Below are 17,521 nucleotides of genomic sequence, written 5' to 3'. Positions count from 1 at the left end.
TTACCTTAAGGAGGTGCTCCTCAGCAGTAAGAATGTGAGCCATAGAAGAATAAAAGCCAGTGTTTTACAAAACTGAATTTATAGTGTGAACTAGAAGTAATATACACAGCATTGTGACACACTTATTCTCTTCCTGACTTCAAGAATATCTTAAAGTTTCAGTTAGTAGGGTTGTTATAGGACTTTCAATCCGTTAAGATGCATAGTTTAGTATTGCCTTTATGTAGCTGACAGCTAAATACTAATAGAGATTTCAACAGTCTCACTAAAGTTATAACTTCTAATGAATGGAGTGCATTTAATACCAAAATTCTTTTTTTGATGGCTGAATGAGTAAAGAATTCTCTCCTCTTATATTCTTCTCCTCATAGGGGAGTAGTCCTGGCTTTGCTGTTTTTCTCAAAGAATCTTGATGTTATTTTTCCACACACAGAGCCAACTATCAGACCAGAAGAGTAGGAATTTTATTCTCCTTCCCTATATTTAAATTATTTGAGAAGTTGGAAGTACTGGGAGTTTTGGCTTCTTGGGACACTATGTGCAGTCAAGGAAATCCCAGCATTACAAATAGCTGGAGCAAGGAAGTGTTGCATGTGTCCTGTACTGTTTCTCAGATACAAGTTTTTGGCGAGTGTCAGAAGACAGGAGCATGAGCTATAGTGAACTTTGTTCCAGTACAGCTGCTCTAACAACCTTGCTGAGACTACCCAGCTAAGAATTTACGTAGCGAGTTAACAGATGTAATACCTATGATATTTGCACAATCTGTTGTGCAAATTCTGTCCAATCAACCACTCCTGTTTTGAGTAGAGGATCAGTTAAGAGAATTGATAGAAATACATCAAAGGAGGTTTTGTTTCCTGTCGGAGGATGCTGTCCTTTCCTCAGCTGAAGTGAAGCAATAGCTCTACATTTTTTAAATTAGGAAGAGAAGTTATATTTTACATATTTGAGGCAGCTTTCAAAGAAAGGAACCATAATTGGCTCCTTTCCCAAGTTAGGATCTTTTCTTAAAAGAAAGTACTTTGTTCTTAAGTACAGTCAGTGGCTATTCTTTTTTATCACATGGTCCAGTTTTTCTTCTCTCATGTAATGCTTGAAACTTAATTACTCATTTTAGGTGATTAATTCATTTGATGTGGTGTTTCGTTTGTTCGCATTATGTAATAGATCTGTTTCTGACAAATTGTACAGTAATATGGTTTCTTTGGTTTCAAAGAGTAGCTTCTGATTAACAGACAGCACATATGGTTCATTGGTTGGAAATCCAAGACAGACATTTGTATCCTACTTGATTAGCCTGCTTACACAGTGCACCAAAAAAGTTTCTGTTGTCTGCTAACCTTCTCATATAACATGCTTACAGACCTGAGATTTCCTGTTAGTATTTTTCTATTCACTGCCAGGTCACTGAATTCTGCAGAGAACTTTGCAGACCTGCAAAGCAACAGTGCCATGACAGACTGAAGTGTTAAAGCAGAACTGTAAAACAGATATGCTGTTCTTCAAAGCCATAAAATGGCATGGAAGGAAAAGAAACTGAATACAGTTTTCTTTTCATTTTCCTTGTTAAAACATTCTCTATCAAAATATTTTGCCAACTTCTGAACTTGGAGCTTGATGTCAAGGATTGCCCTGAAGTCACTCAGAAAATAACTTGTTTTTTCAGCAATAGCAGACCAGATAATAAAATGGTGGTAAAAGATGATAAAATCCTCTCCTGTCTCAGCTCAATTAACTTTTACTGAAAACTGACTCTGCAAATATGTGGAAGACTAAAATTAGCTGTTGCGGTATATTTAAAGTACTTTGTGTTAGTTTAACATCAGATGAGAACTGCAAGTAATATCTCTGACACTGCAATGTCCCAAATTGTCATGATTTCACCGCTGTAAGACTCATGTCTAGATGCTGAGTTCTCATCTTAAAACTCAGGAAGTGCTTTTCAGTTAGACTGTATGAAGATAAGTCATGAGAGAATTGGGCCCAGATGTTCCATTGGCTGTCACTACAACTAGTGACCTTGACTTGCTAGAGAGATGTTAATTTCTGGGCTATATCTGACACCTCTACTAATAGGCTGGAATGTTTTTTGTGTGTGTGGTTGTACTAAATCATAGAAGGAAGACAGACTGATGCTGAGAGACCTAAAGGTGTGGGCAGAACAATTTGAAAGAGACTTAGCCCGAGCACAGGTGGCAGAAACAAGCTTACAGGAGAAATACCAGGTAAGCAGTAGGGAACATTTTGTATGATAAGACAGTATTGTCATCATTATGTGTAACATACTGCAGTATTTTATGCAATCTGTATATATGCAAGTCAATTTACTGTAGTTTAAAGAAATAAGGACACAGACTGTCTTGGCTTTTATTGGTGGAGGAATTATAATGTCAGCTCCAGCTTTGCTACGTAGAACAGTGCACAGATGGTTTGCCTAACACAGAGCTTTTTCTAGCAGTGTGAAGAAGGACTGTCCTAGTTAGAAGTGAGCATGTGTCTGTACAGTCCTTCCAGATCCTGCGTGATATAGCTCAGATGGGAGGTATGACTGAAGGCTGGTTGAGGTGACAAGTGGAGAGGACAGGGCTTAGAACTTCATTTTTACCCTTCTCTCAAAGGTTAATGTCTAAATCAGCAATATAAATTTTTACCTAAATTTTCTCCAGAAGCTCAGCTGTTCTCTAAAAGCAGCCACTGTCTGTCCCAAGTAGCATTTAATCCATTTGGTAGTTATCTGATCAATTATTATTTCCTTTCACATAGGGTTCAGGCATCTAATAACTGAAGGGACATAAAAAAGTCCTACCTATATTTCCCTGGAGGGTTCTACAGTCTATTAAAACCTTTAATAAAATGCATTTCAGTGTAAATATACAAGTTTACTGCTGTACTCCTCTTTGGGAAGGATTAGGATTTCTATCAGCACAAAATTGTCATAGGTTGTAGTACTCCATAAATGTTGAAGAATTTAATTCTTTGACCCTCTGCTACATTGATTTGATTTTCTCTTTGTGCAGTCTTTTAAGCATTTCAGAGTACAATATGAGGTAAAAAGGAAACAGATTGAACTTGTAACCCAGTCATTAAGGAAAGATGGTAAATTATCACTTGATCAAGCTATGGTGAAGCAAGCATGGGACAGAGTTTCTTCCAGGGTAAGTTGAAAATTATTATGCTATATATTTTTTTATTAAATGAAGGATGAGAATTTAAAATCATTAAGACACCTGTTTGCTATTGATTTTATTAGGCATTAGGAACCTAAAAATGGACCAAGTTTCTAGCACTGTTAATTTATTTTGCATTTGTTTTGGGAACGTTTACTGCACTATCATCTTTAATATTGCTCAAAGACAGAATATGAACTTTAAGAAAAAGACTATACTTTGAGGTTTCCCTTTATTTGAAAGTGTGTTAACAGTGCTCAGCCAAGTTCAAAACATTGTTGATAAAAAGCAAAGTATGCACAATGCCCCTTCAAAATGCAATGTTTTAATGTAAATTGCTAGTTATCTGAGAAATTCTAATATAATGCTTTTTAATACAACTTAAAAAAAAATCTGTGTAATACTGAATACTTTATCAATAAATGAAGCTGTAATGCTATTTTTGACCTGGTTGCAATGATAATAAATTAATATTAGTATTTGTGATAGTAATTTTGTAATAATTGAAGGAAAAATCCCAAGCGACTTATATTGTTTGTCCCAAATAAGAAGGTTTTAAATCATCATTACTCAGTCTATATTCATGGATTTTATTTATGTCATATATTTAACAGAGGATCTGTTTAAAAATATTCTGGAGGTTTGACATAATTTTCATTATTTTTTCACTCCTGTAACTGGGATTGGCAATAAGACACAGTATTTTACTGCTATATTCTTGACTCAACAGTCCTTTGAGACTCATTTGCACTTTACACATGGAAAATATGTTCAAAATGAGATAAAAAGATTTTATGCAAGAGCATGAAATAAATGACATTGGGTGGAAGAAGGTCTCGCATCGCTTTCTGTGCCTATTAACTGATGAAATTCCAGATCTTTAGCTTGTCAGTTTTTCCAGTTTAAATGTGGTCAGTTTTGTAACTCAATTGCCATTCTGGAAGGAAATACATGAATTAATGAATCCTTAGAGAGATTTTGTTGCCTGTGAGAATGCTATAATTTCAGAACTAATGTGAAGTTATATACCTAGGTTTATGTCTCAAACATACTCTATTATGTGGGGTTTTGGTCTTACAGCATAAAGTCTGATTTTTCTCAAGATACAAGTTTGTATAATTAAGCAAGCAAGGAAGTTCAATCCTCTTACTTTTATTTCCTAGCTACTTGATTGGCACATACACCTTGATAAATCTCTTCCTGCACCTTTGGGTACCATAGGTGCTTGGCTCTATAGAGCAGAGGCTGCTCTGAGGGAAGAAGTAACTATTCACCAAGCTCATGAGGAAACAGCAAATACAATACACCGGAAGCTTGAACAACACAAGGTAGATCTACATGCATTCATTCTGTGCATTATACGTCATTGTTTCCAAAGCTGTAAATGATCCCTACTATACAAAGAAAGATTATTATTTATAGTTTTCGTGGGAAGTGTCATCCTGATGGTAGCTAAAGCTGTCTTCTAGTGATGACTTGAACTGTGATATCTGTGTATCTTACAAGCAATATTAAAAATTGCTTTTGAATGTTCCTGCTTCTTCTATCTGAAAGATATCAGGTATCAATATTTTAAATGTTCCCCTATTCTGGGATTTCTGTTGGGTAAAAATTCCATATAGAGCTCACAAGCTGGGTACATTGTTCAACCAATATGAACTTAGTAGGTGAAATAGGAAAGAAAGAGCAAACGTACTAAGTGTGCTGATAGTCAGTGCAGGTGATATGCACTGGGGAAAAAATAGAATAAAGTGAATTTTCATAGTGTTGTGATGACAAATAGCATAAGAATTCCCCTCTGCTGTGGTAAACAGGAAACTTTTCCAGATGAATTTAAATAACTTTACCATTATTCTTTGCTGAGTCCAAGTTCTCATTTAAAATCAAAACTGTGAGGTTTGTCTGTGCATTTACGTAATATATATGAGAAAAATACAGACAGAAATTGTTGGTGAGATGATAAAAGAAACTGAACCAGTAAATATGATGGAGAAAGGAAAAAGATAGTGTAGAGAAAGGATGTACTTGCAGCAGTAAGTCTGTATAGTTTTATATTGCTTTTTTTCCTCCATCGCTACTATTTTAAAACTTGATTGTAGTTTTGTTATGTTTTGTGTTTAAGATATGTGTGGCTTTTTTATTAAAAATAATGCCATATAATGAAAAGCTGAGAATTTTCATGGTGATCTTGGAACAGCTGTGACAGACAATGGTAGTTTATCTGGAAGATCAGTTGGGTCTTCTGATTACTCTTTATTAGAACAGTGGCAGCTCTTCTAACTTAAATGGTGGCTAATAAAATTTAACCAAAACAATATTAAAATCTATGAGGAAGATGCTGTTTTCTTTCAAGGTCTAGTCTCTTGTAATGCTAAATTTCATTAGCTTCTTGTTAACATCAAATGTTTCAGGATTCGTAAGATTTGACATTTGTTTAAAAAAAAGCAAGTCAAACACTTTTTTGTTCTTATAATGTGAACACTATAGACCTCCTTTTGATACATTCATAAGAAACACAAAAGAGTTTATCCTAAACTGTGTTTTCTTTGCATCAGAAATGCCATGGTGAGCAATTTCTATGCCAACAAATAAACTTTGATTTAGGTTAGTCTGTGCCAGGGGAGTTTTCCCATGGGAGTGAGATGGAGAAAGCTTCAAGAGAAGCATGTGCAATTTATATCTGTTCCTGGAGTTTGTTTTGTCGCTCAGATTTGCATTGATGAATCCTAATGTGCTATTGGATAGTACCAGAAATGCATTAGTGTATTTTTTTCAGTCCTTGTTTCCTAGGAAGTTGTTGGGGTTTGTTTGTTATGGGTTTGTTCAGATAACATCATCACTTTCTCTATATCTTTGTCTCATCTGACAATGGGTTATTTTAGTGAACTTTACAGCTTATGACCATTTTGAAGCTAATATAAATGTACCAGCTTATTTAGACAAACCTTCATGGAATCAGGCAAGCACTTTAAGTTTATTTTAGTTAATATTGCCACCAAGATCCAGAAATTAAGAACAACGTACTTGTTGATGGTCATTTTGCAGAGCAGGATTGCACCTCATGAGAACACTATATAAAAGTTTTCATGGGCTTCCAATTGATGTTAGTTGAAACTACTGGGTTTTATTTTGACTTACCAATGCATGTTAGGGGCATCCCTTTTTGTCTGGCAAGGTCTCAAATGCAGCTAGCTGAGATACTTGTTCTAAGTCTTTCCTTTATGTGAGAGTATGTTAGTCACAGGATACCTTCACTGAGGTTTTCACCATGGTAAAATCAGTGCATCACTTGCATCTGAGAAAGCCTAGTTTGTTTCTCTTCACAACAAGGTGTTGGCTGAAGTGGAAAACAATGAAAATATAGGCAGGTTGATGGGGATGGTGGGAACATTTGGTGAGCTGAGCCAGTGAATTACCGTTAATTTCTGCTGTGCAAACACTGGGTGTTGACTGGGGAGGAACCCTTCCTCAGCACATAGGAATAAATAGATATCCGTGATCAATGCACAAGCCTGCATTTTGTTCCCTCAGGTGAGAAAGGGGGACCTTTGTAAGGTTTCCTTTGCTAATAGGCTTCTGAGCACTATGTGCCAGGAGCTGCCTCTATGCAGTAAAATACCCACTGTTCTGTGTCCTCTTCAGCTGCCAGGGACTTGACGTGTTATTGTTACGTTATCTATTCAAAGACTACTGCCAGTCATTCATTTTAATATGTAATCTCCAGGAAGCCGTTTGAAGCAGTGTTGCTTAGTTACAGTTGAAATGTGCTCTGCTGTAAGGTTTTTGCCGGTACAATTCTTATCACAGGAATACAGGTCGGGTACCATATTTTGCATTCGTTCATGTAAAATAGAGAGAGCGATCCTGAAATCTTTTGATGCTGAGAGAGTGAAAAGTTCACTAAATATTAAATACGTACTTACATAAGGAGCTATGGATCTTCTGCCTATATATAGCAGAGCAGAATAGTTGCTGAAAATTTGAATCTATACATAATAAAGGTTAGTATCTGTTATAAAGATGTAAAGAGTAAATTTAGCAAGATTATGCTGTTGTGATGTTAGAGTATTCGCAGACTGCGTTTCAGGGATTATTTAATACAGTTAAGAGTTCTTGTTTTGTTAAACCTTTGCAGTGTGTGCTCTGTTTTAAAATCTTACATAATTGTTAGACACAGCTTTAGCAGAGCATCTTATAAGGGGGTTCCCTATGTAAATGTTCAAGTTGATGTAAATGCTTTTGTGATGTGCTTAACCTTGCATGCAAATGTGAGAGCATGATCAAATAGTTAACTACATTGAGTCATCAGTGCAGGCTTAAAATTGTGCTTATTAGTTAGATAGCCTACTGTGAGCCTTGTCTCTCTCTCTCCCCCCCTCTCTCTCCCCCCCCCCCCCCGCCCCCCACTCTCTCAATCTCTCTCCCTTTCTTAAAATCAAATCAGGATCTGCTTAAAAACATAGATGGTCACAAAAAGGCATTCCATGAGATCCACGGGGCCAGGTCTGTTAACGGAGTGCCTGTTCCACCTGACCAATTAGAGGATATGGCAGAGAGGTAAGGCTTTCAATCTGAAATAAAACCCCTCTGTGAATGAAAGGGAACCTGTTTGCTTTTTAATCTGTTCATGTAGACATCACTGTCTAGTTATGTTTCTCAGTGGCAAGCATGAAAAAATTGGAAGGAAAAACCTTCTAGAATATGCATAAAAATATACCAAAAAGCATGATGCTTTAAAGATTGATAAAAATCAAAATAAGCTAAGGGTTTGGGAAGGGAATACTTTTTTACATTGATTCTGTTATTACTTGTCCCTGGAAGAAATGTTATATAATAACAGCCAAGATGCATGTGGAAAAAGAAAAGAAAAATGACTTTGCAAAACTTAGTAACAGATGTAAACTGATGATTTCTATGAGTAAACAGAAATTTAATTAATTTGCTATTCAAGAGCAGTTATCAGAATTATCATCATGCATAATTAAATGTTTGTAGACTCTGAATTAGGTGAAAGATTAGAAAAATATCTGAAATGTCACTAAAGCTTTCAGTCTCTCCTGCAAAAATGAATATTGCTGTATTTTGCTACAGTGTGATTCATTTTATAGGTTTAATTTTGTTGTCTCTTCATCTGAGCTCCATCTGTTGAAGATGGAGTTTCTGGAACTGAAGTACCGTCTACTGTCACTCTTAGTCCTTGCAGAATCAAAGTTAAAATCATGGATTATCAAATATGGAAGGCGCGAGTCGGTGGAACTACTTCTTCAAAATTATATTGTAAGTTGGGGTTGTCGTGTTCTTCTTATAATTATTTTTGAAACAGTCATATTTAAGAGTTCTAGAAATGAATAAAAGAACAGAAACAGAAATTAGCCTTGCCAGTCATCAACTTTATGACTGCATTCTTATGGAATATGTTTTCAGAGGTGAATCTGTCTTCCCCATGGAGGAACTTTAGTCAAAAGGCTAAAAATGAAAATTATTCTCTTTGCACCATCTCTTCAAAAACAGAAATAATGTCCCAGCTGCTAACTGTCTGACCATCAACTTACCAAGCATATCTGGAGGTTCCAAATCCTAGATTTTTACATACCTTAGATAGCAATTCCGAAGAACTTAATTTCATCTTCTTTTACAACTGCATAGGTGCACTTTATAGTGACTATACACAGATTAAGTGTAGAGATAGAGGATGTTTTTGGCATGCAGTACCCCACAGTAGTTTTTTTTTAAAGTCTTCCAGATCAAGAAAAAAAAAAAAAAGAAGCTATGCTGCCTCTGTGTACTTGTTCAACTTACTATACTGATAGGGGAGTCATTTTATTCTTTTAAAGAACAGTTTTTCCTCTGCTCAGCATTAGTATATTAAACCATTTACTTTATTTCTGTTTGGGAAAGAGATTGATCCAGCTCTGCATCATCCATATATCATGTTAAGAAACAGAGGCTATTGACTTATAAATGCTCGTTGATATGTTCCCTTTCACTCTTATGCTGCTGTGTCTTGTTAAATCCACACTTGCAGTGCCAAGTGGCTGGTAGTAGAATGGTACCACTGCTGCACTTCCACATTAGGGTGTGAGGGATTCTTTCAAAAGCAGAGCTATGATAAATACTTCTTTTCCCCCCTTCTATCTAACCCATACAAGGAAAATTGCACAGGAAAATTCAGTTTGGAAAGAATTCATACAGTTATAGAGCCGTTCAGAGCCAGGACATTGTGTGGAGAAAGTTATCGATGCCTTTGGAAGAAAACTTCAAGCTCGATAAAGTTCCTCTACAAAGTGAGAATTGAAGACCTGTTCACGCTTTTCGCTTTCTATGTTTAAACTTTAGCAGTTAGGGACACATAAAAATTCAGGAGTTAAGCCTTGTTTTAGAGAAGCTTTGCAAAATTCAGATGGCTATTTAAAGTAACATAGTTTGCTAGAGTGTTGTGCAATAGCTAGGAGTTATAGTCCATTTGTATGCTCTCTAAGAGTGTCACAAAAACTATTACAAGGTGACAAGGCAAATAATGAGGAAGTGGATAGCTTGACTTTTGGATTATTATTTTATACGCTTTCTTATTTTTTGCTTTAAAATGAACATTAAGTGGTGAATTTGTATGTTACTTTGTAATTGCCTCAATTATTCTTGTGCTTCAGACCACTAATGCTGAGATGGTCATTAGGGGAAAGAAAATGCTTCCTTGCATCATTTATGAAACTGCATCACATCAGAATGAGGAAATTGGGACAAGAAGATAAATAGAGCTTAGTTTCATTCCTGATGGCCTTGACTTCTGGCTCCTTCCAGGTGTCCAGTGATGGAAAGAGACTTTATTTGCTTTGGCTTACCTAGGAGCAATTTTCTAGGACTGAGAGCCAAGTGTTACTCTTCCAGTAAATTAGGAGTCTTACGTAGGAAAGCTGTAGTCAGTACAGTATAGTCATTGACTTATATTAGTAGGAGATAAAAATGTAAGTTTGTTTGTCTGCCAAAGCAGACTGAGCAATGTCAGCATTCTAGGAACATGCGTAGTTAGGATCTGGATAGAACATATGCCTGGAGAATATTTATGTACTGTACTGTAGCTTAAAAATGAAAGTGGTGTTTGTTAGTTTATCCCGTATTCTTTCACCTCTCTGCCGTATGCCCGAAGTAAAGGTCAGCACAAATTATACACCATCAGTCTGAAGAATATACTGTATCAAAGCCTCAGCTGTAATGGAGATACTGGGTACAGTTATCCATGGATTTTAACCCACGGAACTGTGTTTAGGCATTGCTGTATTAGCACTTTTTTAGCACTGTATACTATACGTATTTGGGAAAAGCTACATATTTTCTTTAAGGGATCTTGTCAGATGGGAGAAAGTACTAATCAGTAAAATACCTATATTTAATTTTTGAAAATATTTCCGATTGCCTTTGAGATCAATATTATATAAGTCATTTGATACAGTCTTTTACTTTCTCATATGAAGTTCTGCAGTTTTTGGTTCAGGGTAAAATGTCCATGTGTATGGGTATGGCAAAAGTGAAAGTCAGGTGTTTGTCACATAATTCATGGTAAAGCATGTAGTTCTTTCTACATGCCAGATTTTTTTTTTTTTTAAACAGTAGAGTAGAGAAAAATTCTGATTGTCCTTGACTTGTAGGTTCCTTGGTTATAAAGACATTTCTAAATTACATACTAGATAACTGTGGTGATTTGACATAGAAAATGTAAAAGGTTTCAAAATAGAAGATTTTTAGATACATACTGGCGGGCAGATTAATTCTTAAAACTGTTTTTCATGTTACATAATGTGGGTTGATGAATACTCAAAATCGAATTCTCCTCTTCAAAGTACATTGAACTTTGACCTCATTTGAATCTTGGTTTTACCAAAATTGCACTAGTACACATAGAATTTTGTCTATTCTGACATTCCAAAGCTTGCGTAGACATATGCAAGATATACTTGCCTTCATTTTGTAGATCTGTAACTGAGGAGGCGTGGAAGGCAGCATAAGTTACAAAACCATTTGAAAACTCTAGATAAGTACATTAGGTAAGGCAATATAAAAGCCCTGTAAAAAAGCAGGTTTTTCTCCCTTTTTTAACAGTGGTAATGCAAGATATAATATGCTTGCATAATACAGAGATATAATTACATATCACACTTAAAGGAAGTAACATTTCTGAAAGACATATAAAAAAAAAATCAGTGTCATTTGCCATAAGGGATAAAGAGGCATAAATTATAAAGAGCCATAACTTTGTGACCAAAATATTTCCAGATAAATTATTCATTGTGCTATAACACATTACACGGCTAAAACATCACTCACAAAGACAAAGCGCTGTCTCACACTTTGGAAAAACAGAATCTCTTTGCGCAGTGTTTCCTTAATCTTATTTTTACCAATTAGAAAGGAGGTAAAGGAAAACTGAAGGGTAAGTCAAATGTTTTTCATCTCTTAATGTGAAACCTGCCTTTCTGCAAAGGCTTAATACAGGAGCAATTTTTAAAGTTTAACTGGATTTGATTTTTCTGGTGACCTATATGGATGAAATTTTCTCTTTTATTAAAATTATTCCAGTTAAAGTTCAGTGTAAAACAGTTTCCATCAAATAACTTTTAAATTAATTACTCAGTTTCTTCACGTGCAAAGTATCATATGCTAGTCAGTTTCAGCAAGTCAGCAACTAGCAGAATAAGAACATATTAAATAATCTTTCCATATACAAAGTAAATAAACTGTATTTGTAAAGGCAGAGTCTGCTGTACCATTAATTTGAAAAGGTGAAATTTATATATTATTTTATAATGATGATAATTTAAATATTATTTTATAATGACAAAAAAATGAATGGAGGAATAATGAAGTTAAAAATTGTCATCACTGTCCTGATGTAATTTCAGGGAAATTATTCTTAAAATCTACTTTTATTTTGTCTGTTGTAATCTTTTTTTCTTTTCAGTCTGTTATTGAAAATAGTAAGTTCTTTGAGCAGTATGACGTTACTTACCAGATCTTGAAAAGAGCAGCTGAAATGTATGCCAAAGCAAATGGTTCAGGTAAATGCCTATGTTTCTTTCATCATGGGGACACCATTTTAATCTCCTTAGACATAAGTATGTTCTAAAAAGATCTCCTAATTTTTGTTTCTTCCATGCAGCAGAGCTGTACAGCAGCTGCAGTTCACCGGAGAGGCTACAGCCTCTGGTAGCAATTTCGCGTATTCTCTAGCATGAAGCCACCTGGTACAGAGCAAGCCTGCCTTCCTGTTAAGGTTTCTTAAACTCCAGAAGAGGGTGGTCATGTTCAGACTTCCTAATAAGAGAAGTCCATGATCCACGCTAACTTCTGGATTGTTTCAGTGTTGTTGAATTGGGCCAAAAGTGTGCCAGAGACTAAATTAGGAGTAGGGAAGATCATGTTCTGGTGCCTGGAAATGCTCCCTGGCTTGGCTTCATTTACTAGAAAAAGACAAATAGAGAGTTGGTCCCAGTACAGTTGTAGTAGCAAAAGTATCCTCTGATTTATTGAAGATTCTTCATTAACTGTGAAAACCTGTGAGAGGAACCCAAATGATAGTTGAAGTATGGATATACATGAGAAAAATGGGTAGCTGATTCAACAGCTGCCTCCTGTAATTCCTGAACACTGCTGAGTTCAGTGAGAGAGCATGAGGTCAATATTTGACCTAGATAGTTACAGACATGAGATCACTTTAATCTCTGCTGAGGAGATAACATAATAATGTCTGTGGAGGATTGCCACAGCTGCTGAAGTGGTTAGCAGATGTGGAGAGAAAATGGATATTTTTTTTGTTGTGAAATTTAAGTTGGTGATGGTGATACTCAGATTTTACAAAAGTAAACATTTTTTACAAGGTATTGTTACAAAGAATAAAATTAATAGATTTATTCAATGCTATTAAAAAAATCCAATAACAAATTCTTTTCTAAGTGGCAGCTACTCACTTACATGAATTCAGAAACAGCAGTGCAAATTAGAGCACACCTTAGCTAAAAAATGTTTTTTAAATTATCTGTATTCTGCATGTTTTATGAAGTCTCAGGATTTGCTTGGGTCCTTGCTCTTCTCTCTGTTTTTTTTTTTCTTCTGGAAAGAGGACACACTTGTTCCTTTATTGTCATGAGGAAAATACTAAAAATTAAATGGCAAAATTTAGCAGCAGTTTGGTTTTAAAGTCAGTAGAAGGAAGATCAGAATTTCATTCAGTACTTTTCAATGCAGACATAATATGTGTTTCTACATTACACATCTCTATTATTTTCTGCGTTTTTAAGGAAACTTTCGCTCTTGATTTCTTTTATTGCAGATTAGAAATGAACACCACACTGAATATGCAGTGTGACTGTTTTAACATAGCACTCGTTTTATGTACTTTCCTTCATCTTTAATTCACAGGTTTAATTTCTCAGTTGTAATTTTGCACTAAAATTGGCCTGTGAACTAGGCATATGTATATAAAAGCCTACTGAAATAGAAGTTGCAGTAAAATATAATTCCCTCATGAGAATGGATAAGCATAATACAAAATTAAGCTTAACAGAAATAATAATGAGCCAAAATAATAAATGTCTTTCCTGTATCTCAGTGGAAGAAGTTGAGAATGTGATGAAATTCATGAGTGAAACAACAGCACAGTGGAGAAACCTCTCAGTAGAGGTGAGAAGTGTAAGAAGCATGTTGGAAGAAGTAATTGCTAATTGGGACAGATATAGCAGCACTGTGGCAGGTCTACAAGCTTGGCTGGAAGATGCTGAAAAAATGCTGAATGAGCCTGAACATTCTAAAAAGGTACGGACTAATAGCATATGTATCTGGTTATTTTGTAAATTATGAAATGTGGGATATGTTTTTGCATTTGCTTAGGTTATTTTACAGAATGTCATACAAGAGGGAGAGATTTTTTCAGTTTCTGGCATACTGTCTACATTCATCATAGGTGTTTCAATGTTTGCACATATAGTGTGTACAGACATATGCATATATACACACAATGAAGGAAGGCATCATCTGTGGTAACATGGTTAGAGGCATCTTTGATATGAATATAGATAGGGCAGCAATATTTCTCAGAGATAGGAATGTTACATGAGTCATCAAAGGCATATACAGCTCTTAACACCAAAGTACATAGTCATGTGCTGCATATGAACACTTAAAGAAAATTACTCTTTCCACTGATTTTTCTACCATATAGATGACAGATTTCAATATTAGTAGCCTTCACAAGACAACATTATTAATATGTGTTGTTATGTTTGATGGGTAATTACTCCATTTCTCTGGTGTTTTAGAAATCTTTTAGACAGTTCCTTCTGGGGACCTGCAGTCATAAAGATAGTTTTGCTGTCTGTTTTTTTTCCTGTTCTAATATTAGAGTACTGAAGCACTAAGATTTACATTTGTGAAACTTCAGTAATGACGGAGATTGACTTGAATAATACTGCCTTTAATGGTATGACATTTTCACCTAATCCCAACGTAGCAGCCTAACAGCTCTTAACACCAAAGTATGGTTTTCATAGGTTGTAAGATGCCAAACTGACATCAGGTCAGGAATGAGCATTTCATGTTACATGAAAGAACAGTATAATTTTTGGTAGAAGTTTGTTAATTTAAATTGATGTAAAAGAATGGAATAAACTTTTTAAATAAAAGTAAACCTGTGAAAATGATTCAATAGTCTGGCATAATATAAATACCAACAGTTATTATTACTGAGCAGGAAGGATGAGCTCAGCTGATCAGGTTGATCTTAGCTCCTTGTGTATGTTTTATTTAAGTAACTTGGCAGTGTTTAAAATGAAATATTCTTATGTCCATATATATGAGTAAAATAAAAATATTTACTTCTCTGATCAGTTTTATAACTTTACCTTTAACGATTTTCAAAGCAGAAATCTGAACATATCAATACAGTATATACTTGCTTCTGATTTCTAACCTAAATCCAATAAGTATTTCCTACCATTCTGATATATGACAAGTTTCAAAAAGCCTTGTTCAAAACTTTAGACATGAAAGCATTATTCTTCCCAAAATGCTAATTTCTTCTTAAAATTACATTGGCTCAAAACTGTTAAAGATTACTGGGAGGTAACATAATCCTCCTGTAGACTGAGATACATATTTTAAAAGTTACTTCTACTATTAATGTTGAATCTAGCACTCCACAGCAATAATGTTCACTTAGATATTTCCAAGGATAGTTCTGATTTTGCAGTTTTAATATTTGGTTATTAAAACCAAAAGCAATACTTATACGGGTTTGTACAATTAATAGTCACACAGCCATCAGCACAAGAATCTGGAATCCCAGGTGAAAGATGGTAACTGTTGCTTGGAATGTGGCATAAAACTTTTTTAAACATTTCCAAATATTTGTTCTGTAAAACCACAAACATATCAGTAGTATGATACAAAGATTTCATCAATGCTCATTTGCAAACCTTATCTGCATTACTAAAACCCACCATATTCTATCCTAGGCAAAGACCATTGTAGTCCCTTACCATGCTGTCAGGCTTTCTTCTTCTTTCCATTACCTCTGTATGATTTCAAGAGCAGCAAGTACCACTGTTCTTTTTGCAAAGGAAAGTGGCTTGTTGGCTTTCTCATTGGCTTCTGTTTTCAGAAACCTTGTTGTGAACCTGTAGCACAGAAGATCTTGCAAACAAGATCAGTATGCACTTGGATTTTTCTACCGCAAAGTAGAAATTTAACAGTAAATGTATTAATGAACGAACCATTCCTTCTACAACTCCTTTATTTACTTGCAGTACCTCTTAAGCACTTCCCATCATAACCCTGTTGTAACTGTACTTTCCCACACCTTTCTCCAACAGCTGTATCCAAAAGGTATCAGAGGGCTTGTAGATCTCATGGGGGGACTTCCTTAAAAAGAGCTGCATTATTTTAATTGAGAATGAGGTGTGCTTCACAGTACCTTCCAAATTTGTCCAAATTTTACATATGCTTTAGGCTGGCTTCTGAAGTGGAGAGACTTCACAGCAGGGTCTGAGGAAGGTAATGGTTTGTGGGAATAAATGTGCAGGAGCAAGGATGCAAGTAGTTTATTCTATGTGCTTTTTCCTTCTTGTCCTCTAGTAAGCTTGACCATTGGAGAACTGACCAGTGCCAGATTTGGTAGAACTAATTTCTTTTGGATGTGCTCACAGGGGATAGCCTTTGCACTCAGCAAGTGTTGTGCTCCACTGTGAGTAGAAGAAGATTCAAACTGCACATACAATTTACTGAGATGATTATGTTTATTCACTGATACATCAGTATGGAGCACCTGTACTCTGCTGATCTCATCTTTAGGAATTTAAAACACTGCATGTTGTTCAATTCTCTTTTCAACAAATTTGAGCAGTATATACCCATTTGACGTTTTCTTTCCGGTTTTATCAGAACTGTTTATACATGTGGATGAGTTCTGACAAGTATAAACTATGAAGTTTCAGAACTGTAGCTCTGAAACTTTGGATGACTGACAGTATAGTTGGACAGGACTTTTTCACATCTATCCCTGAGCAAAGGATTGCATGGGACTGTCACTGTCAGATCAACAGTCTTGGAATTATAGGGTAGATTGATAGTCATAAATAAAATGTGTCATTGCCCCTTCCTTAGTCCTGAGGACCAAGTGGCATGGTCCAAGCTTGCATCCTTGTGGCTACTCTTTCTCCCCTGAAAGGTGGCCTCATCATTCAGTCTATCAGGAACAGCCCTTGCCATATGCCATCCATTGAATTGTGTACTGTTTGGGAGAAGAGTAGCAGGGACAAGCCAAAACCATGTCAGAGAAGATGTGGACAATCATGGGACGGTGATTGAGTCCTGTTTTGTTTACCGATATAGCTGTAGTCATAGTGCTGGAGATACCTGCCTTGGGAACAATTGACCACCCTCTTTGAAGAGCAAAAAGGAAGGGATGGAGCTGGTCTTTGTCTTCTCTGCCTATTTATGCATGTGTACCTGCCTACAAGATGCACAGAAGCATTTGGCATTATGGCTGGGCTATTTAGGCTGTCTCACGGGAACAGGGGAACAAAATCAGTGGCAACCATCCCTTTCCCCTCCCCACGCACCTGCTCTGAGGTAGGAGGAAGCAGTGATAAAGAATCAGTCGTCTTAGGTCTTCTGGGATGCCAGACCCTGGAAATCTGCATATGGTTCACAGAAGGGGACAAATCTCTCTACAGTCTGTATATGGCCCAGGTTACTACCAGCCCATACTGTTTCAAAACAAAAGAGAAATTAGATGAGCCCTAGGAGCATTTTCAGTTACAGAGCTTTCTCTTAAGGAGGAGTTCCATTAGTTTAACTGAAGCTAC

General features: G+C 35.9%; 1 protein-coding gene across 17 annotated transcripts in view; it reads left to right on the top strand.

Moving 5' to 3' along the window:
* The window catches only part of SYNE1 (spectrin repeat containing nuclear envelope protein 1), a 320,180-nt gene that overhangs the window by 86,260 nt on the left and 216,399 nt on the right, over positions 1-17,521 (top strand). For all 17 annotated transcript variants that reach the window (XM_030022683.2, XM_030022698.1, XM_030022689.2 and 14 more), the window contains 7 exons: positions 2,121-2,228; positions 3,021-3,158; positions 4,334-4,498; positions 7,615-7,727; positions 8,279-8,447; positions 12,124-12,220; positions 13,771-13,973. In XM_030022683.2, the coding sequence (XP_029878543.1) occupies positions 2,121-2,228; positions 3,021-3,158; positions 4,334-4,498; positions 7,615-7,727; positions 8,279-8,447; positions 12,124-12,220; positions 13,771-13,973 (993 nt within the window). The remainder of the gene's footprint in view (positions 1-2,120; positions 2,229-3,020; positions 3,159-4,333; positions 4,499-7,614; positions 7,728-8,278; positions 8,448-12,123; positions 12,221-13,770; positions 13,974-17,521) is intronic.

Source organism: Aquila chrysaetos, chromosome 8, assembly GCF_900496995.4.
Source record: "Aquila chrysaetos chrysaetos chromosome 8, bAquChr1.4, whole genome shotgun sequence".
Taxonomy (NCBI): domain Eukaryota; kingdom Metazoa; phylum Chordata; class Aves; order Accipitriformes; family Accipitridae; genus Aquila; species Aquila chrysaetos.
Note: the sequence above shows the minus strand (reverse complement) of the source record. Positions and strands in the feature narration are given on the sequence as shown.